The sequence below is a fragment of the Cucurbita moschata genome, unplaced genomic scaffold, assembly GCF_002738365.1.
Source record: "Cucurbita moschata cultivar Rifu unplaced genomic scaffold, Cmos_1.0 Cmo_Scf00036, whole genome shotgun sequence".
Taxonomy (NCBI): Eukaryota; Viridiplantae; Streptophyta; class Magnoliopsida; order Cucurbitales; family Cucurbitaceae; genus Cucurbita; species Cucurbita moschata.
Genome location: NW_019268552.1, coordinates 901,777 through 928,262, shown reverse-complemented (window position 1 = coordinate 928,262; position 26,486 = coordinate 901,777). Strand labels below are relative to the sequence as shown.

General features: G+C 37.0%; 3 protein-coding genes across 9 annotated transcripts; all 3 read right to left on the bottom strand.

Moving 5' to 3' along the window:
• Positions 1 to 130: 130 nt before the first annotated feature.
• LOC111431463 (ABC transporter A family member 7-like) lies at positions 131 to 8,634 on the bottom strand. Of its 3 annotated transcripts, XM_023068108.1 has the most exons (18): positions 8,251 to 8,634; positions 6,922 to 7,303; positions 6,718 to 6,797; positions 6,422 to 6,566; positions 5,755 to 5,874; positions 5,509 to 5,633; positions 4,910 to 5,068; positions 4,418 to 4,580; positions 4,215 to 4,340; positions 4,055 to 4,138; positions 3,319 to 3,674; positions 2,768 to 2,968; positions 2,478 to 2,587; positions 2,310 to 2,394; positions 1,995 to 2,123; positions 1,811 to 1,916; positions 1,342 to 1,430; positions 131 to 712 (listed from the first exon to the last, which is right to left on the bottom strand). In XM_023068108.1, the coding sequence occupies exons 1-18, from the start codon at positions 8,326 to 8,328 to the stop codon at positions 413 to 415; spliced, it is 2,838 nt and encodes a 945-aa protein (XP_022923876.1). In that variant the 5' UTR covers positions 8,329 to 8,634; the 3' UTR covers positions 131 to 412. The 3 variants fall into 3 exon arrangements, 2 of the variants coding, with proteins under 2 accessions (XP_022923876.1, XP_022923877.1); XR_002708503.1 differs by lacking the exon at positions 131 to 712 and having other exon boundaries at positions 2,045 to 2,123; XM_023068109.1 differs by lacking the exons at positions 131 to 712; positions 1,342 to 1,430 and having other exon boundaries at positions 1,877 to 1,958; positions 2,045 to 2,123.
• Positions 8,635 to 9,110: 476 nt separating this feature from the next.
• LOC111431466 (protein IQ-DOMAIN 31-like) lies at positions 9,111 to 13,394 on the bottom strand. Of its 3 annotated transcripts, none has more exons than XM_023068111.1 (8): positions 13,262 to 13,394; positions 13,004 to 13,051; positions 12,282 to 12,382; positions 11,663 to 11,959; positions 11,160 to 11,363; positions 10,912 to 10,992; positions 9,697 to 10,801; positions 9,111 to 9,534 (listed from the first exon to the last, which is right to left on the bottom strand). In XM_023068111.1, the coding sequence occupies exons 3-8, from the start codon at positions 12,363 to 12,365 to the stop codon at positions 9,503 to 9,505; spliced, it is 1,803 nt and encodes a 600-aa protein (XP_022923879.1). In that variant the 5' UTR covers positions 12,366 to 12,382; positions 13,004 to 13,051; positions 13,262 to 13,394; the 3' UTR covers positions 9,111 to 9,502. The 3 variants fall into 3 exon arrangements, with proteins under 3 accessions (XP_022923879.1, XP_022923880.1, XP_022923881.1); XM_023068112.1 differs by having other exon boundaries at positions 13,008 to 13,051; positions 13,262 to 13,389; XM_023068113.1 differs by lacking the exon at positions 13,004 to 13,051 and having other exon boundaries at positions 13,262 to 13,393.
• A 1,611-nt stretch (positions 13,395 to 15,005) lies between these two features.
• On the bottom strand, positions 15,006 to 17,729 carry LOC111431337 (probable WRKY transcription factor 72). 3 transcript variants are annotated; one of them, XM_023067942.1, is made up of 4 exons: positions 17,460 to 17,729; positions 17,289 to 17,387; positions 16,266 to 16,826; positions 15,006 to 16,191 (listed from the first exon to the last, which is right to left on the bottom strand). In XM_023067942.1, the coding sequence occupies exons 1-4, from the start codon at positions 17,577 to 17,579 to the stop codon at positions 15,163 to 15,165; spliced, it is 1,809 nt and encodes a 602-aa protein (XP_022923710.1). In that variant the 5' UTR covers positions 17,580 to 17,729; the 3' UTR covers positions 15,006 to 15,162. The 3 variants fall into 3 exon arrangements, with proteins under 3 accessions (XP_022923710.1, XP_022923711.1, XP_022923712.1); XM_023067943.1 differs by having other exon boundaries at positions 17,289 to 17,378; XM_023067944.1 differs by lacking the exon at positions 17,289 to 17,387.
• Between the last annotated feature and the right edge of the window lie 8,757 nt (positions 17,730 to 26,486).

The following is a 26,486-nucleotide window of genomic DNA, read 5'->3' as shown; positions in this document are numbered from 1 at the left end:
CTGGTGGTCTTTTTCTCTTTAAAAAACTGTTCTTTTCCTAATTTTTCTGTCAAAAGAGAGACAAACAGAGCAATAAATTTAGGATTCAAACACAGATAGGAATGAAAGCCATAAAAAGTCGAGTGTTTACCTAACTTTTAGGTGCACCAGCCAACATGATGCATAAATTGAACTCTAATTGCTGCAATCGGCTTTAAAAGATCTTAAAAGTTGGACTTTTTTGGTTATACTTGGAGTTAGTGCTAGCTGCTTTAGTCAGAAAACCATCATATACTAACAATCTTCAAATAAATATTTCAGGTACAACAGTTCAAATAATCAAAATAGTGTATTAGATTCAATTAAATGATTCGGGTTGTGTACAAATTCAAGCTCTATTCTTTTAATTTAAAGAAGAGAAAGCAACAAGAAATCAAGAAAGCGTATCTGATGACTCGGCGCCATTAGCAACTTTGATAAAGACATCCTCTAAAGTGGTGTCAGCCAAACCCCACGCCAATACTGCAAACCTGCTTTTGGCATTTTCCACTGCTTGAAACACATCTGCAATCCTAACCTGGTGTTTTGGAAGCTCAAATTTTTGGGTTCCAGATAAGCGGTATATCTTGCTAGCTCCAGAGGCCAAACGCTTCACCATGTTCTCAACATCTCCCTCATGAGCAGGAGATGTTGTCATCGTCAATACATAAGCCCCACCATATCTGGCTTTAAGCTGTCCAAAGATTGCCAATTTGATAAATTACTTATATACAGTCCCAAAAGGATATAATGCAATGCATATTACAGCCATTCATATCACAGCAGAGGGTAAAAAAATAAGCAAAACCTTGGTTGCATGTAATCAAGATACAGAAAATGCTTTTTCATGAACACTCTCTTGGATGAAGTGAGGCACTAAAATGGTTTGTAGCTACCCTAAACGATCCAACAAAGTGGTCGAAAACGTACATCCTCCGACGCGCGTGTGTTTTTTCTTTGTTTATAAGAAAAGCATTCTTTTTTCCTTCTCCAAAGTTGACTGCAAATCGGATGGAAAAGCAAATGTGAAAGAAACGGGGAGAGGGTGCAAGAAAGGAATAATATATTTGGAAGGAAGTTGGAAGCTAGAGGGAATCTAGGAAGTTACTCAGGGAAATCAAACTAGAAGGGATTTGTCGGGTTGATGAGAGGAGAATGGTAGATTTTGATTTTTTTTTTTTTTTTTTCTTGTTCTTGTTCTTGTTCCTCGATACCTTAAAATCCCACTTGAGTTCTACCAAATATATTGAGGAAAAGAAGAACAGGTAAAAAGGTTAATGGCCAAAGTTACATTATCGACCGCTCAGAGATTAATTAAGTTACCTCTTTTGGATTTCCAATACACTGAAGGCTCCCATCTGCAAAAATTCCTATCCGATCGCACAAGACTTCCGCCTCTTCCATAGAATGAGCTGATGATACAAGTTTTTTCAATATTCAATACAATCAGAAAGAACAACGGAATAATGAACCGCTATTAGTACAAAATCTGCCATAATTCAAATGATGTAAATGAACAAATGATAATTAAACATGGAGAAGTTAAACAAAAATAGTCCACGTGTGAGCGAGAAAAATCTTAGTATTTCTACGAGGTTAAATTATAAGTTTAGTCTTGAACTTTTAGGTATGTGTCTATTCCGTTCTTAAATCTTAAAAAGTGTGTTTAGGTACTAAATTTTTAACTTTGAAAGTTTAAGGATTAAATGTACACAAACCTCAAAGATCGGAGATTAAATTTCGGGTCAAGTGATTAAATGCAAAATGAGACTGGGAAACGAAGGAAACATACTAGTAAGGATGATTGCTCGATCTTGCTTCGCACGCTTCACAAGATTCCATAAACTTTTTCTTGAAGCTGGATCTAGGCCGGTGCTTGGCTCATCCATATAAACAACCTTCGCGAAGTTTATAATGGTGTTTTCAGATATAGAAAGGGCCTTGACATATTAGAATGAAACAGATCGATACATTACTTTAGGATCTCCAATCAGTGAAATAGCAACACTAAGCCTCCTCTTCATACCTCCACTGTACTCCCCAGCTTGTTTATCCGCTACTCCTCCATGGAAGAGGTTGACCCCCTTGAGAGATTCTTCCACTGCCTGAAGCAATTAAAAAGCAATGAGGACGACACAAAATTTCTTTATCTAATGCATTTTCCATTGTTGTTACAAAAAAGAACTGTTTCATTCTTTGCATGCGTCACTTTCTAAGAGTTAGTGCAATATGAAGATATTGGATCTATACCATGAACTCGCATGATGATTTCAGTTTAATATTATGCTTACTTGTATTAAAGCAGAATCTTTTAAATTTTTCAGTCTGCCATAAAAGAGTAGGTGCTCCCTTCCTGTCAAGGTTTCCCATAGCAGGCTACATGGTCCCCAAAAATAAAAACATAAGGAAGCTCAAGTTGAGGGTCAGCATAAAGTAAGTCCAGCCATAAATAAGCTTACTCATGCTGTGGACAAACACCCATGCTTGCATATATGCCATCCATTTCGGTCCTTATGTCCAGACCTTCGACAAAGGCTGTTCCAGCGGTGGGTTTTATAAGACCAATCATCTGAAAACGGATCCTCGTGTGAGTAAAATTTACAAGAAAAACAGGAACATCTACGTCCACACCAGATATGTGGTGGGATTCGTTGACAATCAGAAAGACATTTAAGAACATAGAAGTCCAAGGAAAGAAGGGAGACAAACGACATAGCAAATCACTATTGAAGGAGAAATTTCAGCTCACCATACTGATAAAGGAGGTCTTTCCTGCACCATTAGGACCTAGCATTCCAAAGCATTCTCCTCGAAGCAAAGCAAGAGATAGTCCCCTAACTGCAAACTTCTCAGGGTTCCCATCCTTTCCTCGGTATACCTTTTTGAGATGGTCACAAATGATGACATGACTTGGATCTCCTTCCTTCAGCAACTTCTCAACCTTATCCCTCTGGAAGGAAAAATATAAAATCACAGAAGTCACAATTCAAGTGGTAATGATTCAGCTTTCTCTATCAACAAAAAAAAAAAAAAATCCGTAAATTTCACTTTACAAAAAGGCTAGTACTCATTAAACAGGCAGCTAAACAGTTGCAACATGACAAAATGCATTCAAAGGACAGTTCAACAAAGCCAGTTTACAATATTCCACAACGGAATCCCTCTTAAATCATGAGGAAGAAATACTTGATGAGAAGCAAAAAAATGAAGAATAGATCATGAAGCTTTTCAGAAGCATTCATACGTGAGTTCTCAATAAATGTAATGGTAAAACAGATATAAGTATCAAGAAAAACTTACCTCTTCTTTGACATCAGGTTGATCAATCTGAACCAAGACTTCTGATCCTTGCCTTTCCAAACCAGGATTCTGAGATGGAGCTTTCTTGTCACGTCTTTGAAGGAAAAATAAAGGATGCTTCCAACTTCCTGACGATAAACCTCGATCGATCCAGAATGCAACTAGAAGCACCACTATCCACTCAACAAGCATAATGATCAAGACTTCTCTCATTCCATTAATACTATCAGTCAAATCTTTCCACCGCATCCCATAAGTTCCCATTAGATTCCCAGTGAAAGAATAAAATGCAAACTCATACAGCCCACGATATAGCAAAAATCCAGGGTATAACTCCATAACTATGATCCATCCTCCTACAGAGCACAAGGAAGGCATATCAGAAGCAAACATTACATGGAAAAGTTTAAACTTCAAACCGTAGAGGGAAGGGCTTTGCCAACATCAAGCAATTAGATGAAGATAAACTTCTAGATATTTGGAATGTCTTAATGTTTGTAATAGTCGCTCTTCAGAAAGGTTCCAAGCATTCAAAGTCCCAGTGTAATTTTTTTAAGCTGATATATAAATGCAAAGTACTTTTGAAGTTCTATTCTCTGAACTCTCTATCTAGACAATCTAAATACTAATGGAAGATTTTAAAAGAAGTTTGAGTGTTGACTTTAAATGCTTGAAACCTCTAAAAAATAATCTAAAATCAGTCCGAATGAAAACTAACTTGGAGATATTTACTAACGTGGGAATGATGGATCTTCAACAAAAAATTGGAAGAGAAATCCACCTAAGAGCCCTGTTCCGAATACACATATATATGTCGAAACTGCAAAATGAAACATTCACATGTCAGCTTCGTGTTAAGTTGATACTAAATCCTGTTGAATTAAATAAAACCAAACCTTCAGCAGTTTTGACAGTTGAAAACATGGCAGCAACTAGAAAGGCTAGGGAGACTTGCAAATTTATAAATAAGAGATAAAAGACAAACTGGATGCTGTAGTCATTCATTGTGAAAAATTTTAGCCCTGCAAGGAAGTAGAAATTATTAAAACTTAGAACAAGGTCTGGATGTACAAGTTAAGAGTGATAAAATTTATGTTACCTATCACTGAACCAAACATCACAAAACAAAACATGTATACTGCAGAAACTGTGAGAAAATAAGCGTATGAAATCATCCAATAAGGCCCATCACCAAGCCCATGCATTTTCATCATGATTCTCAGTTTCTGTTGCTTCTCATATACCAACGATGTCAAGATAACCTAACATGGAAGGATAGAAATGAAATGTTAAAGAAGTTAAATGAAGAAATGAAGTAACTTTCATTGCAACTTACAACACCCTACAATATTGAACCAAGGATAGCAGTATATGCAGTATGAAAAATGCAGCCATTATGACGATGTCGACTCAAAAGGGTCATATATTCTCAAAATATGTTAAAACTTTTCTTCTACAGAGATATTAGTTACTGAACTTATCATATATTTTCAAGTTTCCTACAACTAGACAGACTTCTGTGATTACTTGTGACAGTTAGCCTTGGTGTTTCTGAGCAGTCAAACAATGCCCCAAACGTTTTCATACTTACAGGAAAAAGCTGGAGGATGACCCACGTAAAGAAGAGTGCACCAAGCAGAGAAGAGAAATCCAGTTTGATCTTTGTTGCAGGTTTTGGCATTTCTTTGACAAACTCGAAGGGCATCTCTGTGCCCGCTCCAAACAAAAATTTAAGGTAGCCATTGGATACCTGTGAACATAACGAGAGGAATGCACGTGTCAGCTTTCAATATAAGGACAGTAGTAAGGTAATGACTAATGAGATATGAAGAAAAAAAAAACAGGCTAACATCATCCATAAACACAGTTTCATAGTTCACAGTTATGATGGCCTTTTAATTTTATAAGGTTTAGAGGCCTACAATACTGGACTGAATAAAAATTGAACATTGTGTATAATGAGTTCACACCATGCATGAACTAGCATCAACACCTTTTTTTAGATATGTTGTATATTATTTCATTATTTCTTGTAGAAAGATAGCCAAAGTTATAACAATGCATACATGTTCGTTTATTCCTTCGGTGCAAATAAACTAAAATGTCGCAAATCAGGAATGGACCAAAAGAGGTCTTTTTATTCTGAGTATAGGGGAGGGATAGTTCAGCATTTCATATGTTCATCTGTACCAGATTAACCAGGCGTGGAACCCGCAACAAAACATTAGAAGAACGGCCAATATCACTCTTATAAGATGAATTATACCATATAGTCACATTAAAATTGTTCCCATCTGAATTTAAGAAATCAAAACCTGTGAAAGAGAAAGTTGTGAGTGCTTGCAATGAGAACTGTTGAAATCAAGATTGAAGTCTAATAAACCTGAAGAATCTTCCTCTCAGAAAAAAGGGGAGGGGGGGAAGCAAAAAAGAAACCTGAAAGAATCTCATTGATTTTCCCCTCTGAATTCCCGTTTTGGTAACCTTTGTATATCTCATCATTCACCTCCGAAGAACTATTGCGCCACAATGGTAGACCTTGAACACATGTAATATCTGGATTCAATAGCAAAGGACGCCAAGAAAGTGTAAGAATGTCTCCTGGGACAAAATCTTAAACTGCCAAGGAGTAAATTGAACACAATCTGCAATGACTCGATAATTACAAAAAGAATAATCAAAGAATTTTTAATTTGATCCGTAACCTTATGAATCAATTAATAAAAGCGTCTAACGTAGATAATAGTTTTTCATCATAGGAGTTGAAGGTTATATGATTTTCAGATGCAGATGATAAATAAGCCGTATATATATCACACACGACAATTTGTTGAGACTACTGACATATAATCTTATAACATATCAGATAAATTGGAAGCAGATCAGATGTTGACAAAGTTTCTAAAAATATTCCTCTCATACTCCATATAGCCTTGCAAGATAGCGATGATAACTACATTAAATATAGCTATTGCTTATCAAATTCTCATAATTATATGACTCAATCATATGCATACTCATGCTGCTCCACGAACATAAATGTTAACCTTACATAGTGAAAGCTAAAAAGTTCGTAGAGAATAGGCAGTCTGTGGCATTCTACCTTGTGTCTTTGAAAGAGAGAATATTGAAACGGGAATTAACAATGTCGAGCCTGCCGCACACTGACGTTGCATATAATATAAAGGAAGGTTTGAAATGAAAGCAGGATCAAGAAAATTGTTTGTTGTAGGCCTCGATTCTGATCCCTAAAAACATTTAGACCACATAATTACAATGAAAGTGAATATATGGCTGCGTCAAATATTGAATAAACAATGTAATTAGGAGATGAAAATGCAAGAACGTTTAAAATATAGACCAGGAAAGAGAGAGAAGTTGATGGAGAAGATGACTTACCAAAACGTTAAGAGATGCACCATACAGAACATCAGAAGAATTCCAAGTCAAAGAACTAGGGACCATACTTCCAGCCAAAACTACCCACATGCACAAAATAACATCATTACCAGTAACAAATGACTATCAAGTGAAGCAGACATCACGACGATAACTTCAACATCTCAGTAAATATATACTTAAGAGAAAGAGAGGAGTTCATACTATTTCCAAATGAGCGATTATTTCCGGTCAAAAGCATAGTAACAGGACATGACATTGACTCCCTGCATGATTCATTTGGCAAGTCTTTATGTGGAAAAAAATCTGTTCTCACAGCACGGAAATCAGGAGCAGGCATTTGCAAAATGGGAGGCCATTTTGGAGGACTTGGAATGGGGCAGCTTGCTGCTTGTATCAACGTTGAGTACTCTAACCCACAAACTTTCTCACATTTACCATCTCCATTTGTATCAACACAAGCACAACCACACTTGTTCTTCGGCTTATCCAATTCGTCGTTGACTATTTTTTGAAGTAGAACGAGCAATAAACAGAGGATGAATGGGAAGGAAATGAGACGAATATTTGTCCTCAAATTTCGTTTCTGAGTGAAAAATGAAGCAAAGTTTGACCATATCAGACAAAAGGGACATCATTTCTTGTCTCTTGTCACTTCAGAGTTGTAATAGTCTAATAGTGCTTGATTGAAATGATTATAATATTATAGGTACAAATAGATGTGGAACTGTTGACGAAAGGATTGACCATTATCATAAAATATTTTGAGTCTATCTATTAGCTGAACAGTGCTCACGTTAGCATGGATGTTGATTTTTTTATGAAAAAAGAATATCTTTTATTCTCAGAGCACTATTTATTCAAAACATCTTCCCAATTTAAATCTTAATCCGAAAACTAATGTAACAGTTCAAACTCACCGCTAACATATATTGTTCGTTTTGGTATGTTACATATCGTCGTCAGCCTCTCGATTTTAAAACGCATTTGTTGGGGAGAGGTTTTCACACCCTTATAAGGAATATTTCGTTCCCCTCTTCAATCGATGTGGGATCTCACGATCAACCCTCTTAGGGGTCAGCGTCCTCGCTGGTATATTGCCGGGTGTTTGGCCCTGATACCAATTGTAACAGTCCAAGCCCACCGCCATTAGAAATTGTCCGTTTTGGTTCGTTACGTATATCGTTGCTATCAGTCTCACAATTAAGAGAGTGGTTTCCACACCCTTATAAAAAAATGTTTCGTTCCACTCTCTAATAATATCTCACAACTAATGATATGATTTAAAAAGTCCTACCGAAAATCACCCAAAAATATATGAATATAATTTGAGGATTAATACCATTTTACAAGTCGATTTCAAAATGCATACATGCTAAGGATAAGAGAAAATGGAAAATAATAAAATGCAAAAGAAAACCAACAGATTCCATGGACTGAACCGATCATATTGTCCAAAAGAATTCAAAAGAGGAAGGATTTCTTAAAAGCGGTAAATTAAACAGAACCAGTAAAGAGAAGAAAGGAAAAGACCTGGTAGGTTAAGTTTTTCCGGAGCAGAGCATTTGCTTGGGTCCAGAAGGTCGCGACCCGAATTGGTGTATCCGCCATTGATATCAAAACCGGAAGATTTCAATTTCTATAGCAGGAAGAAGGAAAGTAGATGAATTATAATTGTCTTCAATGGACAACTGTTGGCCAGAAGGAAAAGCTCATCCGCCCACAGTGCCCACTACCGCCACCAGCAAAATGCATACATTTCCATACGGAACTTTCTCGGCGGCTGAAGCCGAAATTCACATAGAATCAACGGGATTGGGCAGCGACAAAGATTGTGATGCGCCAGCAGCCTATTCCTTTTCCTTTACGTAACCCAGAAGGAAAATTCTCCCACAGGAATTTCTCTCTTTTCTCTTTATTTTCTTTAGTTCTCTCTTTAAAAATTAAAAATAAAAAAGGATATATGATCTTTTTCTTTTTATTTTATCCTCAAAACGATCTTTTTCTTTTTATTTTTTAAAAAAACAATATTATGTCATTTTCTGTTTGGCTTCACTGATCTATAAAATATAAAAGATCTAAACAACATTCCATTTTAATCTTTATACTCTTTAAAATATATTATGTTTAATGATAATTTCAACGTGAAATTAACTACACGAAAGAAGGAAGAATGATTCCAAATCCACCGCTAACCGATATTGTCCTGAACTTTCTCTTATAAGCTTACGTGTCTATTAGAGAGAGGTTTCCACATGAATGTTTCGTTCCTCTCCAACTGATGTGAAATCTCACAATCCATCTCCTTTCTCTTTCCAATCGAGGTGGGATCTTCTGTTGTATTTGATGTTGTATGGAAGTGGCGGGTGATTTTGCAGTTTCCATGGCAAACATTAAGGCAATAAACATTTGCACATTCACATACTAATAATATCCATCAGACCAACATAACTAAGGAGTGTCATTGAACATGATAATCACAAGCAGATACAGTATAAACAACCTGTATTACGACAAAGTATCCTTAAATAATGTGTTTTGAAGCACCAAAAAACTTGGGGGGAGGGAAGAACTTAAAACCTATGATGTACATGCACTCTCAAACAACCAAGATGACAGAACAATCAGACAACACCATATATTGGCCTCACCAGCCCCCCTCCCTTGAGAAGAAGATGGACCCAGTCGCTGAATAGGTGATGCCTGATCACTAATGTATGAATCAAAAAAGCCTTCAGATGAAATTTACCCCTCTATAGCTGTTGACATCTGAAAACCCTTTTTTTTACCTTCTCCAGTCGGCTTGAATTACCTTTCCTGAATAAAATATCGAGAAGATATTGATTCTAATGATGATGAGTATCTGTTCAGCATGAATGACAAAAGTTGTATCCAAATTTGGGTACAAACTCGCTATGAAGGATCATGATGCGACATGCTGCGAGTAAAAGTAATATGTATATTGAACAGAATGCTTACCATTTTCGTCTCTTGATCCGAGAAGCGCCTTGTCATTTTTATTTCCTCCTTTTCCACCTGAATGAACAAGTCTTTGTGTTCGGGGTGACTGTGAGCTAATTTTAGCATTCGTTGGCGACGGTAAAGAATGTCGTCGGTTGAGGTTATTTCTTTCATTATCCTGTCTAAATCTTGGTGATCCTTGTGCTCTCAGTTTTGCCTTGGCAGATTCAGTTGCTGCCATGTAGCTAGGTACGGTCGGGCTGTGCTGCAACCCATTCTCCACTCGCTCTTGCTTGGCTGGAGTCGAGGCTTTCCTGCCAGATTTCGGGTTCTCGTTGTTAGTATAATCTTCCTTGTGATTCGATTCTCCATTTGATAATGGATTGATATCATCTTTATGGTAGCTCTCTGCCAAAGGCTTAGTCTCCACAGCAGCCTCATCTCCAGCAATGTTCTTATCTTTGTCACTACTCTCAATCAAAGGCTGTGAATCTTCAACTGGAACACCATTAGGTACATTACGTATCGCTTTTATCGGTAATGGCTCAGGTAATGGCTCAGGAGTTGTTTCCAAGTCAGGCTGGACGGGTATCGTTGAGATTGCCTCCTTTTTCATCTTCTCAGAAGAATTACTAGTACCTCTTGCCAAAACGTCACGGCCTAGACCATTAGAAGCCTTGTCCAAACTTTCCTTGTGTTTCTCATCACCTACTTCTTTTTCGGCAGGATTATCAAGGACAGGGTTATGGACCTTTCTCAGACCCCGTTTGACCTTTTCAAGCTCCATTTGAGGATTGTCCTGTACCTGCTCTGCAGCTGAATGACTCGAGGGTTTCCTAAAATTACGTTTCGGTTTCTCAAATTCAGTAGATGATTGGACAGCAGCACCGTCGTTGTTTACAGAAGGAACTCTCCTTGTGCGTTTTGATCTAACAGTATGTGCCTCTCCAGTTTGACCAGTACTCAGCCTTCTTTGAGATTTCGTCTCTGGAGCTTTTTTTACGTGAGGAATCGGTTTCCAAAATCTAGAATGCGACCAGCGTTCTAACCATTTCATGACTGAATTTTCATCTCCATTATCAAAATAGAGTTGCATAGGCTTTGCAGTTGTAGATGAAGCAAGCTACAAGAACAAATCACAAATAAAATCATATGAAGTATATATTAAGATAAACAAGTGGCAATTTCGGTACAGAGAAGTAGAACGTGAAGAGTACGTGATGGTAAACTTACCTTCATAGTGAAAGCATTTGCAGAAAGTTTCGCCATTCGTGTAGAGAGACTTACTCCAGCAGGATCCACTAACGGTTGATCCTGATGTCGGAAAAAAAAAATCTGTCACCTACTTTTCTGAGTATCAATTCTGACATTCACAACATTTAAACAACAGTGTGCTTTGCAGAAGCCATACGAGATAATTTCGTTGAACTGTACACAAAATGAAATGTTGATAGCAACAAGAGTGTGCTTTTCTGAATTACCTGTGGCTGCACTAATCTACAATTGTTTTGCACTTCAAACCCTACATCAGAAAGCCTTACTCTTCTTCCCCGAGCAATAGCCTGAAACGTGACAATTCCGAGCATACAACATAGAGTAGCAACAGCTTGTCTCCTTACCAAATGACCACGAATAAGTGCCTGCAGCCTAATGATACCTTTGAGGGCCCGAAATGCTCGGCGAGCCTTCAATCAAAATTTATGTCAGTAGAATTTCTCAATGCTGCCAAACAGATGAAAATAGAGCTAACATACTAAGCGAGACAACATACAAGATTAAGTCTATTGCGACAGTCAAAAAGAGGGATTATTTCAAGTCCCAATAATCACAACTGTGCAGGGGACACGAGTCCAGCATCAAAAGATTATTGGGAGAGAAGAATGAAAAGGTGGGCTAAATGGAGCAAATAGTATTGACAAAAAAAGTTGCCAACTAACACCTAAGAGAAGCTTGAACCTTAGTTTTCAACGACCTCCTAACTTACCAAATAACCGCGAAAAGCAGCTTGAGCCTTAGTTGCAGCCTCCTCTTCACGGATTCTCTCAGAATCAGATGGTGCATCTTGGCAGGCAGATCCTTGAATTTCGGCATCTTGATTTCCTGGGATTGATATTGATCGTTCATGCGACACATTAGCGGACTCATTGTTGGTAATTTTTAACACGCCTTCATTTGTATCGATGGCATTTGGGGTTGGATGTGAAGCTACAGGATGACTGATAACAGAAGTCGTCTCTGATGCCTTGGTAGAAACCAATACTTCTTTCCCATTTCCATTTCTCTACACAGTATCAAAGAGAGAGACATTATAACCTAATTTCCAAAGATATCATCAACAATGAGAGGTTCAATCTGCAGCCTTAAAACTGAAAGTACATAGCTAAACAGTGAAAATTCGACTCATTTGCTTCAAGTAAGCATGTAGTTAAAACTCGTTTAATGAAATGAGGAAGAGATTAAACGAATACTTTACAATTGAGATATAGGCTCACAACAATTACAACCAGATTGATCCTTAACTCAAGGAACGTTAAAAAAAAATTGGCGGTTCGAAGCCTAAGTTATACTGGGAAACATTTGTACAATAATGAAATCAAAATCACCTCTCTGCCCTTGGAAAGATTGGATTTGGAAGATTTCTTCCCAAACAATATGGTCTTAATCCATTTTCCCGGCGACTTCCCCATTGCTGAAAGGTTAAGCTCTGCAAACATAGAATCTTAGTGAACATAGCAATATAGAGTCCTCATTAGAAAATCTGAAACTTCAAAAACTTCAAGCCGTTTCATTTGAATATGAAAATTGCAATTACCCACTAAACATAGTTGGTAGGTACTACTGTTGATATGCAGTAGATATTCTACTAGATTATCCCTTAAACTAACATTCCCCTGCCATGAGCTACCAAATTTAAAGCAGCATTCTAGTCAATAATGTCACTTTACATCACTGGCCCAGAAAGAAATATCACAGATCAAAGCACCCAAATCCAAAGTCTCAGAGGGTCCAAATACTCCAAGCACCCATCACAGGACACAAACAAAACGAGTTGTCGGGAAAAAACCAAAAGAACAAAAAAAAAAACCAAAACTCCACAAATCACAATCAGAAATGAGCATATCAAACAAAACCCAATTCACAAAGATCATGACAAACGGAGAAACAAAACCAAAAGGGCAAACATTCAAAGAAATCCCATGTAGAAAATAAACAAAACCCAAGAATCAAAGAAACCCTACAAACAAAATCAGCAGTTTCAGTAAATCAAACACAACCCAAATGGCAAACGGAGTTCCACGTCCACGATATCAGATCTGAAACTTACCCACCTCACCAATGTGCCCACTTCAAAAAACCCTATATTCTACCATTCCTGAAAAGAAGAAAAAACCTCAGAAAAACAAGATCATCGTGGCCTGCAAATCAAGCCTGCAGACTGCTGTAAGAAGCAGCTGGAAAAACAGAGAGAGATCTACACAGTAGCTAAGAAAGTAAACAAAAGGAATACAGTTCAAAAACATATAATATATAAAAATGGATGAAAAAGAAATGAAAGGAAGCGCGAGAATGAGAAATAGCTTACAAACTAGGGAAAACACGAACTTGAAACCTCGATCACTTTAATTTTTCATTTTTTTCTGCTTTTCTTTAGCCGCTCTGGATTAGCTTCTTCACTCTGCGCTCACACTGGCATTGGTGAGTTCGAAAAGAACGAATAATTTTACCCAGCCCTGAAAAAACAAATAACAAAAGCACTACAGTGCGGTCTTGTACAGCATAATACGATGGGATCCTCATTGTGGACCGTTGGATTGGAACACTTTGAGAGAGGTTTTGATCGGACGGTGGAGAAATAGAAGAACAGTTGGGGTTTCTTAAAAAGGGCGGGTGTGGTGAGTGGGTCCCCAGGTGCAGTTACTTCGGAACCAAGTGTTGGAAGGGCTTCTTTATTCGGAAGCATGGTTGTGAAATTACGTTTTTAGTCCATGGCGCGGTGGTTTGAAGTTAACGCGCGAGAGAAGCGCGTCTGAAGGAGAGAGTAGGTGACGGTAGTAAGGGTCACAGACATCGTACCCACGACGCGCGTGAGAATGGCGGGAGGATGTCGGGTTGTGCACGTGGAAGCTGAAGAGACTTTGTATGCGGGTCACGCTTGAAGGAGCTCGTACGGTCATTCGAGTAATGCTCAGTTTTCCTTTTCCCCCCTTTTTCTTTTTCATTTATATTTAGTTTTAAAGATTTAAAATATTAGTTTATGTGGACCCTCACATTCACCTACAAAAGTACCATTTTTCATTATCTAATATAATTCAATATTTCTTTTATTAAAATTAAAAACATATATATATATATATATATTTATTATAAATATTAAATATAGTTGAACTGTGAACTCTATTTCTTTTATTGTTCGATCTAAATTTTAATTTTATTTATTTTTAAAAAAATAAATGTAGATATATCTACTCGTGGGACAAACTCGGTAAGCATTAGATTGGAACACAGCAAAAACTGAAAAAAAATCTAATTGGGTAACAAAACTTAGCTGTCTTGTGAGATATTCTATAATTATAAACCAGACCCACAGACTATTATATATCATTTAAAATAATCCGTCTTAAAAAAAGCATAACTATTAAAAGAATGTTTGAGATCTCAGTGAAATTAAAGTTTTTGTGTTTTGATATTTACGATATGGGTGTACATCAAAATCGAAAAAAGCCGAGGAGAAAAACATATAAAATTAAAGTTTTTATTTATGCAGCTTTTGATTTGGTTCGGTTCGGTTCTTATATTTAGTCACGGCCAAAAAAATGGATCCCTAAAATGGTATATTAATTATAAATTATGTAATTAAAAAAAGAATGATGAATTAATTAATTACTCTAACTATAAAATAAATTTGAAGTATAAGTTTAACATTCTTCTGGTTGAAAAAACAAAAAAAAATAATTAATAAATAAAAAATAAAGGAACCGTTAAGGAGTGGAGTGTAGAAGCAGAACGTGGATTGTCAGTTTGTGTCGGCCAACGTAAGCGCTTCTATCTTATCCACCACTTCTATTGGGCCAACTTCCGCAAGGCCCAATTGGGCCGATAATCTCCTCGCGTGATCCTCACGCGCTCGTTTATTTTTTTAAATAATAATAATATTTCTCATGCTTCTCAATGAAAACGACCATAATTATATCAACAAATTAAGTTCAATTGTCGTTCGAATGAAAGATAAATAAATTAATAAATTCTCTTTGCTAATGTAAATTCGATAATTAAAAAAAAAAAAAAAGAATATGATTTATGAAGATGAATTTACATTTACAGAGATTTTCGAAATTCGAATCTCTAACAAGCTACCAATAAATTTGAGAAAAGTTATATCTAATCCTCCACTAATCGAACACCTTAATTTCACTTTAAACCATGTTTATTAATTTACACTTTAATATACTCCAAAATCCAACAAATACGACCCAATTAATCAAATTAATTGGTAAGATCAATATGATCACCTGGCGACGCCGATGCACTCTTCGGATTCGAAAACGGCAATGAACTTGCTGGAACAAATGCCATGTTTCCCGTCGGCGGAGAATTACTTGGCGTTGCCGTCGTAATATTGCTCAAGAAGCTCGTCCCACATCCATTCCCTTTATTTGTCGTGGTCGTTGCGGTCGATGTCAACTGAAACAATGGTTGTTCACTTCTTGCCGATGACTTTACGGTACCGGTGCCGGCGCCCCCAGAGCCGATGATGGATGTGAGAGCGGCGGCGAGAGCAGATTGGAAGCTGGGGTCGGCTGTGATGGCCTTAGTGGCGGCGGCGATTGTGTCGGGTAATGGCGGTTGCTGATGTGGCAGTGACATGGCGGTGTTTCGTTGGTGTTGGATGTAATTTTGATAGATATTATTAGTGGGTGTAGTAGCGGGGTGGCTATTTCTGTTGTAACTAAGAACGCCGTTATTCCACGACAAGACATTGTTTCTGGAAGATCCGAAATCGAGTTGACTGGTAAAAGGGTAGCGAGAATTGGGGAAACTGGATGGGAATTTACCAAAATGGGTCGAGGGATTTGAGGTCGAAGAAGGATTTGAAGTGAGATCCAAAGTGATTGTTGGGTGAGTTGGGGAAGTGGATGAGATGATCGAGGAGTTATTCGGTAAGTAAAAGTTCTGTTTTGAATTTGAGTAAAAGCTTAGGGCGTGGTTAGATGAGGAGGAGGAGGAGGAGGCCGCCGCCGTCGTGTTTGGAGCAGAGGAGGTGGAGGAGCCAGAGAGGAGCATGGAAGCAGCGGCGGAGGTGGTGGAAGCCATGGCGGTGGCAGAGGCTGGTAATGGGTGGTTATGGTTACCTTCATAGGTAGTTATTAAAATCGACATGTCATCGGCGCATCTCTGGACCTGTTTTCTAACAGGACATGTCGGCGAGCCTGTGCAGCGGTAGTATGCTCGTGGACAGGGGTTTCCTTTCGCTATCTTTTGCCCGTATTTCCGCCATTGGCACCCATCGTTCATCTGCAAAACGATCAAACTCTTACGATCCTTTACGATGATATGATATTGTCAATTTTAACAAAAATATGACTAACCGTGGTGGTTTCGCATCGGGCTCTAACACAGACCCGAGCGCGCTTGGGCGGATTGGGCGGGAGAGCATCATCGTCGGCGCTTCGCATCGTCTTCAATCCTTTACTCGGCGGCCAATTTGTCTCGCCAGCATCCTCCTTCGTTTCATGATCAGCGCTAATTGTTAAACTCCGATTGGGGGAATGAGCTTCTTTAACAGTCGCCGGCGTTGATTCCTGCTCGAATTTGCAATTCAGACCAAGAGATAAAGCCTGTTTGACAGCTTCTTCCTTGTCGCCTCCATTGATATTCTTCTCCTCGGCCGCCTTCTTCTTCTCCGCCATTGGGTATCTCCCAAGCGTTAAGGAAACCAGATCAGTTTCCTCAGTTTGATCATCATGGGGACGCTGTCGTTGTTCCTTGTCGTGTTCTGGTAATTTCTTCGCTTCCCGTCCGACAATCCCCAGGAATTGCATTTTTAGGGCTTCGTAATCCTTCATGATTTGACCTAAACTCATTTTTAGTCTCTGGTTTTCTTCTCTCACTTCCCCCATCTCTGTTCGCGCCGATTCCAATTGTTCTTCCTGTTCAAACACATAAAATCCACATTTTTATTTATTTACCAAAATTTTTGTGAAATTACCATTTAGTCCCTAGTTTCAATTAATATTTAAATTTTTTATTTTCTGTCTATGTAAAATTACTAAATTTATAATTTATTACCGTACGGTAAATTTGTTGACTAGCGAAGGGTTTTGTAATTGACGATAATTTTAATATTAATATTAATAATAGTAAATAGGAAGAATGGAATCTTATACCACGTGGTTAATTAAATGGGCAGATCCCCATAACTAAAAGCTTCAAATTTCTTTTTATTTTATTTTAATAATAATAAAAAAAAAATTATGAATATTAACTATTCTGAAATGATGAATTTACTGTATAGTAAACAAAATTTTACTTTATTGAAAATTGAAAAATTAAATAAAATTTTATTTATAATTATTACTTTCTTTTTCGATAATAATTATAAGAAAGCTAACCTGAATCTTGGTGCAGCTTAAATCCTTTTGATCGGATGAGTTGCTCGTTTTATCTTCACTTTCATGCTCTTCTTTTCCGTGGTTCTCTTTCTGATAAGTCTATAAATTTTTAGATCTATGATCAAACAGGTATGTATCGTCTCCAAAGTTGAAAATTGGAAATTGACCTACCTTAATAAGGAGAGATTGGTTAGAGGGAGAATTCCGATCGTCGTCGCTATCTCCGGCAGGCTTCTCGGGCTTGACGACAGGCCTTGGACGGCCAAAAGCAGGAGCAGCAGCAGCTTCCATGAAAGAACCTAATTTTCTTCAAAGGGGGTTCTATTTGAATGAAGGTTATGAGAGTTGTAGAGAAGATATATATAAAGGGAAATTAAAGAGAGGAGAGGAAAGGAGGCTGTGTTTGACTAAGCCATGGCGTTTGCCGATCACGAACCTCTGATTTCGAGTCTCAAATTTCAACGCACCCCTTTCTCCTTTAAACACCACCAACTTGGCTTTTTTATTTATTTCAAAATATCGGACGGACGTCGACTTTATTTTAATTCCGTATTAAATATTAATCAAACCTAAACTACCTCCATGGAATTCAAAGGTCAACTCTTTGGATAAAATGTACCCAACAACAAGTCTCTCTTATTACTTTTTCTTTCTCCCATTCCTTATCCCATAAGTAAACACGACCCAACCAAAAACTCAAACCAATATGCCCTTTCAGTCTTATCAATTTACTCATTAAACTTTCACGATGGGTTCAGTGGATTTTTTTTTTAGTTCAACGACGTGGGTTCAATAGATTAGCCATGTTTTGTAGTATACATAAAAATTTAAACTTTGAGATTTTGATTTATGGTCAAAATCTTAGATTAGCCACCGGCGTGCTACCGTCGTCTATCTAATTTTTCTCTCACGTTTACAAATTTATTAACGGTAAGGTCAAATTTTTAGTATGGATTTAATTAGAAGCCTCCTGATTGGTCATTTCATTTGACTTTTATTTAAAAAAACAAAATCAATAAATAATAATAATGACACATGAAAGGTGAGATATATCCGTTCTTTGTTTGTATTATACACCAACTTGTGGGGTATCCTCCACCGTGGCAATTTAAAAAAATACATGTTTTAATAACTAAAATAAAATTCCACCCAATTATTACAAAATTATCTAAATTAATTACGTCATTTATATACTCAATAATTAATTATAAAATAATGGTATTTAAATGAAAATGACTATTTTTTAGAAGTCTTGAAATTAATACAAATAATTAAAATAATTAAGAAATAAATACCCAAATATAAAATTTTCCAATTTCAGTCATTGTCGTAGGAAAAGAATATTTAACCGCCTCTCTCTTTTTTTCTTTTTTTGGCTTTTTTTTTTCTCTATGTATGGAAAGAATAAAAAAGAAATACGCAGAATATTCGAAAAGACCGAATATTTAGAAATTTAAACGCGTCGTTTAGATGTGTTTCTCTTGATATTAATTTCGTAAAATATTATATATATTTAAATGATATTTTCTTTGTAATTAAAGTTTGTACTCGAAAATTCAACGTACAACCATATACGCGTACCCACTAGTCACTTATAGAGAGCCTCCATGCAAAAATCTCAAGAAAATAAAAAATAATTTTATAATATATATATATTTAAAGTCAACACATTAATAACATTATTTTTGCTTAAAGTTTGAGCTGTTGACTTTAAAATCAACTTCTTAACGTTTACTTTTTCTTATTACAATTCAAGCAAAAATAATAAAAGAATATATTTTAATTCTTAAAAATTATGATAAAATATTCTTATTTTTTTTATTTTAATTATTGAAAAAACTCGAACATATTTTTCAACCCCGACAAAATATACCTAATAGTGCATAATTAGTTTTTGAATTTTCGTGAATTTATTTGAATGGAAGAAAATGATACAGAAATTTGAAGTCGGCTGTCAAAGTTCAATGATTTAGGTCAAATTCATACACTAAGATAGACTTTTGGGGGAAATGAACATTGTGAATGTTTGCTGAATCACCACACCTCAATGGGGGTGAGAGTTCTCTTATTTATAATTATTTTCAGAATACAGAAATATGGTAAATTACAAATATTATGGAAATAGTAATAAAAGGAAAGAATAATAAATGAATGCAATATATTTGCCTTTAATAAGAGGGCAAATATGGTAACCCGTAATGTAAGGCAAATATCTAGATATTTGCCTTATAGTGACGGTCAACTATCCTTAACACCCCCCCGCAAGCTGAGCGTCGGATTTGAACGAACGTAAAGCTTGGATCTGAAAAATTCAAAGAGAGGTCGAGAAATACTCTTTGTGAAGATGTCAGCAACTTGGAGATGAGAGGGTACATATTGTGTGCGAAGTTTGCCAGCGATAACAAGTTCTCGAAGGAAATGATAATCTAGTTCAACATGTTTGGCCCGCTTGTGAGAAACGGGATTAGAGCTCAAAAAAATAGCACTTTTGTTGTCACATAAGAGTAAGGGCTGCTTTGAAATAGGGACCTTGAGGTCATGCAAAAGATGCGTAACCCAAAGAAGTTCAGCAGCGGTTGTGGCAAGAGCACGATACTCAGATTCACAGCTGGAGCGTGAGACAGTAGGTTGCTTTTTGGCACTCCAAGAAACCAGATTGTTACCAAGATAAATAGAATAGCCGGATGTAGAACGACGAGTATCGGGACAACCAGCCCAGTCAGCATCCGAATAAGCGACTAGCGTACTAGGAACATTGGATGGACGAAAGGTAAGACCAAAGTGGAGTGTTCCTTTGACATAGCGAAGAATACGTTTGACAGCAAGAAAGTGATCTGCAGTAGGGGCATGCAAGAATTGACTGACAGAATTGACAGCATAGGCAATATCTGGACGCGTAATAGTCAAGTACTGAAGGGCGCCAACAAGAGATCTGTAGAGAGTAGGATCAGAGAAAGGAGAACCATCAGCAGTCAAGTGTTGAGAAACAACCATAGGAGTGTGAACTGGTTTGCTATCGAGCAACTGAGCACGAGTAAGAATATCTCGAGCATATTTTAACTGACTAATAAAGAGACCATCAGGAGTGGGTGAAGCTTCAAGACCAAGAAAGTAACTGAGAGAACCCAAATCTTTGGTAGCAAACTCAGAATGAAGCTTGCGAGTAAAGCTGTCAATAAGAGATGAGTTGTTGCCGGTAACAATAATGTCATCAACATAAAGAAGCAAATAGATAATGTTAGATTGCTGATGAAAGACAAAAAGGGACGTGTCAGCGCGACTGCAAGAAAACCCAAGTGTGAGAAGAAATGAGCTAAAACGCTGAAACCAAGCACGAGGAGCTTGCTTTAAACCATAGAGGGCTTTCTTTAATAGACAAACATGAGTGGGAAATCGAGGATCAATATACCCAGGAGGTTGTTCCATATGAACACGTTCAATAAGAGTTCCATTGAGAAAAGCATTCTTGACATCAAGTTGTCGAAGAGGCCATTTATTTGTGACTGCAATAGAAAGCACAACACGGACAGTGGTAGCTTTGACAACCGGACTGAAAGTGTCAGTGTAGTCAAGACCAGGAACCTGAGTATAACCTTTGGCAACAAGACGAGCCTTGAAACGCTCGACAGATCCATCAGGCAAATATTTAATACGAAACACCCATTTAGAGCCCACGATGTTGGTGTTAGCAGGGCGAGGAACCAAAGTCCAAGTATCATTTTGTTGTAATGCTTGAATTTCTTCATCCATGGCAGCCACCCAAGCAGGATTCTTAGCCGCAGATTTGAATCCTTTTGGCTCAGTGGATGCAAGAAGAGCAGAAAGAAGTCCAGATGAGCCCAAAATACCAAGATTTGCTGGATGACGAGTCTTGAATATACCAGCTTTGGCTCGTGTGATCATAGGATGAGTGCCCAAAGAAGAGAAATCAACAGGAGGTTCAATAGAGGTCGAATTAGAAGTCGAAGGTGGCAAAGTGGAACCTGCAAGAGAAGTATCAACCTGCACAGACTCATCTACAAGGTCAGAACAAATATCACACGGGGATGAACTGGATCGAGGAGTTTGCGGTGATGAAGTGGTAGGGGGGGATGAATCAATATGATGAAAATGTGGTTCTAAGAAATTTGAAATAGGAATAGAGGAAAGAGGTTGGGTCTGGGAGCTAGGGATAGCAGGAAAGTGGGTTTCATCAAATTGAGCATGACAGGTGATATATAGCTTAGTGGTGGCCGGATCAAGACAGCGAAACCCTTTATGAGCAGGACTATAACCCAAAAAAATACAAGGAATGCTGCGGGGAGAAAGCTTGTTAGGCATATAATCACGCAAATAAGGATAAACACGACAACCAAAGGGATGAAAATTGTCATAATGTGGAGTGTAGCCATAAAGGAGTTCAAAGGGTGACTTACCTCCAAGAAGTGGAGTAGGCAACCGGTTGATAATATAAGCTGCAGTGCTGAAGGCGTCAACCCAAAAACGAGAAGAAAGATGAGAGTGAAAGAGAAGGGCCAAGCCAGTCTCAGTCACATGACGATGTTTTCTCTCAGCACGACCATTTTGAGCAGGTGTATATGGACAAGAGAGTTGATGGTGGATGCCAGAATTACGTAAATGAGTTTTGAAACAAGTATTAGTAAATTCGGTACCACCATCACTTTGAAATACCTTGATACGAGAAGAATATTGATTTTCCACAAATTTTTGAAATTGAAGAAAAATATCAAAAAAATCAGATTTAAATTTTAAAGGGTAAAACCAAGTGAATCGAGAATAATCATCAATAAAAATAACATAATAAAGGAAACCCGAATTTGATTTGACGGGAGAAGGACCCCAAAGATCACAATGAATAAGATCTAACACATGAGACGACCTACGTTCATTGCGGGAATAAGGCAATCGATGACTTTTTGCAAGCTGACAGGTATTACATAATGATGGAGAAGGCAATAAAGACGTAAGAGAAAGATGACCTTTTCTATTTAAAAAAGAAATAACAGAATGATTCACATGACCTAGACGAGCATGCCATAAATCATATGAAGCACGTAAAGATTTGTTTCTAAGGGCTGAAATAAAAGCAGAGTTGCCGCGCTCCAGCACATATAGCCCTCCATCTCTTTTACCGGTTGCCACCACCCTTCCTGTTTGACGATTCTGGATAGTAATAAGATTATTAGTAAATGTAACGGAGAGAGGAAAATCAGACGTTAATTTACTTATGGAAAGAAGATTTTTAGTGAGGTGAGGGACAACCAAGACATCTAACAAGTGAATATTTGGAACAGGTGAAAGAGTACCGGTGTGGGTAATGGGTAGGGAAGCACCGTTTCCTACAATCACAGAGTCCTTACCCGTGTAATTTTTAGACTGATCCAAAATAGATGGGTCGGCAGTCATATGGGCCGAAGCTCCAGTGTCCAGAAACCAATCAGCAGTATCGGGTCCAGCAATAGAACATGACGTGTTAAAGGCTTCAGCAAGGTGAGCATGAGAAGAATCAGGTCGAACATACCGTTGGTTGCAGCGGTCAGCATAATGGCCCTCTTTGCGGCATATTTGGCAGTGAGGTGGTCGACGACCTTGACTTGAGTGGGTTCGTCCTCGATTAGAAGAGTTATTTTTGTGAGAATAAGAACGACCTCGCTGGTTGGTAAAGGAAGCAGGGTGGCTTCCATGGGTGCGACCACGATTAGTGACTGTGAATGCTGTAGGAGTGGAGTTAGAGGACTCAAGGGAGAGCTGAAACAACTCAAAACTTTCAGCTTTAGAGACTAAATCTGCAAAACAGGGGATAGAGGTAAGAGCCATCTGAGCAGTAGAAAAAGCTGAAAATTCGGTGCCGAGTCCACGAAGGAACCAGTGCACTTTATCAATGTCCTCGACCGGTCTGCCAATGGCATGAAGTTGGTCACAAATTTTTTTGAAGGCACGGGCATACTCAGCAACAGGTTTGGTGCCACGTTTCATCAACTGCAAGTCATCCTTGAGTCTCAGTTCACGAGCTTTCGACTGATGGCTGAACGTAGTTTCCAACGCAAGCCAAACATCACGTGCAGTAGGGAGACCAACGACAACAGCCATGGCTTCCTCAGTGAGAGAGGAGAGCAGGAGACAGAGAAGTCGTTGATCGGCTGCTCTCCATGCCAAATATTTGGGGTTGAGTGTTGAAGAGGTTTCTGGTTCAAAGCGAGGTGGTGGAACCCTGGTTCCATCGACATAGCCCAGCATGTCTTGACTCTCAAGAAGAGGGAGAAGTTGGCTTTTCCAAAGAAGATAATTGGAGGAAGAAAGTTTGATGGTGATCATATGGATTAGAGTATTGAAAGGAAGAAGATGATAAGAAGATTCGGAAGCCATAGAGAAGAAAGGATCAGGGTTGTTAAACCGAAAGGGCTCTGATACCATGTGAATGTTTGCTGAATCACCACACCTCAATGGGGGTGAGAGTTCTCTTATTTATAATTATTTTCAGAATACAGAAATATGGTAAATTACAAATATTATGGAAATAGTAATAAAAGGAAAGAATAATAAATGAATGCAATATATTTGCCTTTAATAAGAGGGCAAATATGGTAACCCGTAATGTAAGGCAAATATCTAGATATTTGCCTTATAGTGACGGTCAACTATCCTTAACAAACATAAATTTATAAAAATATTTCCCAATTTTTCAAATAAATCAATTTTAAAATAATAAACACGAACGCTCTCCAAAAATTTCCGTATTTTAAAATTAAATTAGTCAACGATTGGTTGGTTCCAGTAACCATGGTTTAAATCCAACGTCTTTGTTGGATGATAAAAGTCCCACATCGGTTAATTTAGAAAATGATCATGAGTTTATAATGAAGGAATACTATCTCTATTGATATGAGTCTTGTAGGGAAGCTGTAAACAATATCACATCATTCTAAAGAGTTGTGTTTTAAATTTTGGATGAAATATTTTTTAAATCCAATTCAATGGTTGAGTGGTCAACTTTTTTTTAAAAAAACCCAATGAAAAATATATAAATAAATAAATAGCCGAAATTTATGGAACTCCATTATATTTTTATAAATGGTATGTTTACCATAAGGTCGTTAATTTAATTTTTTTTAAATATGGATGAGATAGAGGGGTAGAAGTGAGATTTCACACGGCATCCTACTCATGTCAATGTAATAGTATATAGTTTAATATCAATGATGTTAATGCAAACATCATATATTTAATCTCTTAGTTTACCAAATTGCTTAGTTTAATTAAAAAAATGATCTATATAAATTCATTAAAATAATAACTGGTCAATATCCTTCATTATTCTATTGCCGATCAGTCATGCAAACTACGAACTTTATATTATATCATATAAATTATTTTAATATTAATGAATCAATCAACTATGTTTCAAAGTCGTTGCATTTACATAATTATGAAAAATTAAAGTTGAAATCGTACACTTTCATAATCTTAATTAAATACGGTTCTTCATCAAAGATTTTCTTAATCGCTGTTTAAATTAATAATTAATTAATGGCTAGTTGTCATTACATTAGATTTTCTTTCATTTATTTTAAATAATGGAAATGGATGACTTAGTTTTAATTTTATTTATTTTATTTTATAACATATGGCAGTGATAATTAAATAGTAATTATCTTTTGGGCTGCTTTTGTCTATTTAGTCTTTTATTAATTAATCTACTTTTGTCTATTTATACGCAACATAAATTGGTAAATAAAATTTTAAAATATATATTTAGTTATTAAATTTTATAATTAAGTTATAATACCATTTATAATAGCTCAAGTCTACCGCTATTACATATTATCCATTTTAACTCGTTATGTATCGTCGTCAATTTCATGTCCGTTTTAACCCGTTATATATCGTCATCAGTCTCACGATTTTAAAATGCGTGTGCTAGTAAGAGGTTTTTACACCCTTATAATAAATGTTTTATTTATTCTCCAACTGAGTGGGATCTCATAGATTTTATATATATATATATATTTAAATTTTAAACTAAAATTATTCGTCAAAATGAGTATAGTTGTAACGACCCAGATCCACCGCTAGCAGATATTGTCTCTTTAGGCTTTCCCTCAAGGCTTTAAAACACGTCTATTAGGGGAAGGTTTCTACACCCTTATAAAGGGGTGATTAGTTCTCCTCCCCAATTAATGTGGGACATCACAATCCATCCCCATTCAGGGTCAGCGTCCTCGCTGACACTCTTTTTTTCTTTCAATCGGTGTGGGACCGCCCCTAAATCCACCCCCCTTTGGGGCCCAGCGTTCTTATTGGCACACCGCCTCGTGTCTACCCCCTTCGGAGAACAGCGAGAAAACTGGCAAATCGTCTGGTGTTTGGCTCTGATACCATTTGTAACGACCCAGATCCACTGCTAGTAGATATTGTCCTCTTTGGACTTTCTCTCTTGGGCTTCCTCTCAAAGATTTATAAAGAGTGATTTGTTCTCCTTAAACAACTTGGGGCATCACAATAGTTCAACTAAAATAGCTATGAATTAAGAAGTTTGAGGTAACCAAAGACAAGTCTTATGTATTTTTAGATTCATATCATCACACGCCCACGTCATAGAACCGATTAATAAATTAATGACAAATCGGACGGGTAAGGCAATGCAAATAAAATAATAACAATTTAAGAAAAAAAATTCAAACTTCATCAACTTGGTATTTATTAGACGCCCATTGGTCGTTGTTTGTCACAATGCTGACCTGACCCCTTGGAGGGGGTTTAAGCCACTTGAATCATTGACAAAACACAAACACTTGTATTTTAATACCCAAATAGTTGGAAAAGAAAATTAAAATAAAACCCCAATAAAATTAATTTTCTTATAAGTACTGCTGGAACCCTACCCCTTGAGAATGGGTCTTGGAATCTATTTAGATAATTAGCAATTTGTTTTTTTTAATTGCGTGAAAATAATAATTAAACAAGCGTGTGTCACGCACATTTCGTAAACGAGAAAGTAAATACAAATCATTAAAACGGGTTTGTTTCAATCAACTCGAGGAATAGTTCAAGTTTGTCGACTTTTTTTTTTAAATTTTATATTATTATTATTATTAATCATATTTTCAACTAAACCTCTTAAAATTATTACCATAAAACATTTTTATAATTTGGGATGAGGTTAAGAAAGAGCTTTATAGATAGAAAATAAAATTATTT

Excerpts from the sequence above, each read along its gene's own strand:
- LOC111431463 (XM_023068108.1), bottom strand. The coding sequence starts at position 8,328 with ATGGCGGATACACCAATTCGGGTCGCGACCTTCTGGACCCAAGCAAAT. Across the intron at positions 4,581-4,909 it reads TCATCCTCCAGCTTTTTCCT|GTTATCTTGACATCGTTGGT; the intron begins GTAAGTATGAAA and ends CTTCCATGTTAG. Across the intron at positions 1,917-1,994 it reads CACTGATTGGAGATCCTAAA|GTTGTTTATATGGATGAGCC; the intron begins GTAATGTATCGA and ends AACTTCGCGAAG.
- LOC111431466 (XM_023068111.1), bottom strand. The coding sequence starts at position 12,365 with ATGGGGAAGTCGCCGGGAAAATGGATTAAGACCATATTGTTTGGGAAG. Across the intron at positions 10,993-11,159 it reads GTAGATTAGTGCAGCCACAG|GATCAACCGTTAGTGGATCC; the intron begins GTAATTCAGAAA and ends TTCCGACATCAG. Across the intron at positions 10,802-10,911 it reads CAAATGCTTTCACTATGAAG|CTTGCTTCATCTACAACTGC; the intron begins GTAAGTTTACCA and ends TTGTTCTTGTAG.
- LOC111431337 (XM_023067942.1), bottom strand. The coding sequence starts at position 17,579 with ATGGAAGCTGCTGCTGCTCCTGCTTTTGGCCGTCCAAGGCCTGTCGTC. Across the intron at positions 17,388-17,459 it reads ACCAATCTCTCCTTATTAAG|ACTTATCAGAAAGAGAACCA; the intron begins GTAGGTCAATTT and ends AAAAATTTATAG. Across the intron at positions 16,192-16,265 it reads CCCGATGCGAAACCACCACG|ATGAACGATGGGTGCCAATG; the intron begins GTTAGTCATATT and ends ATCGTTTTGCAG.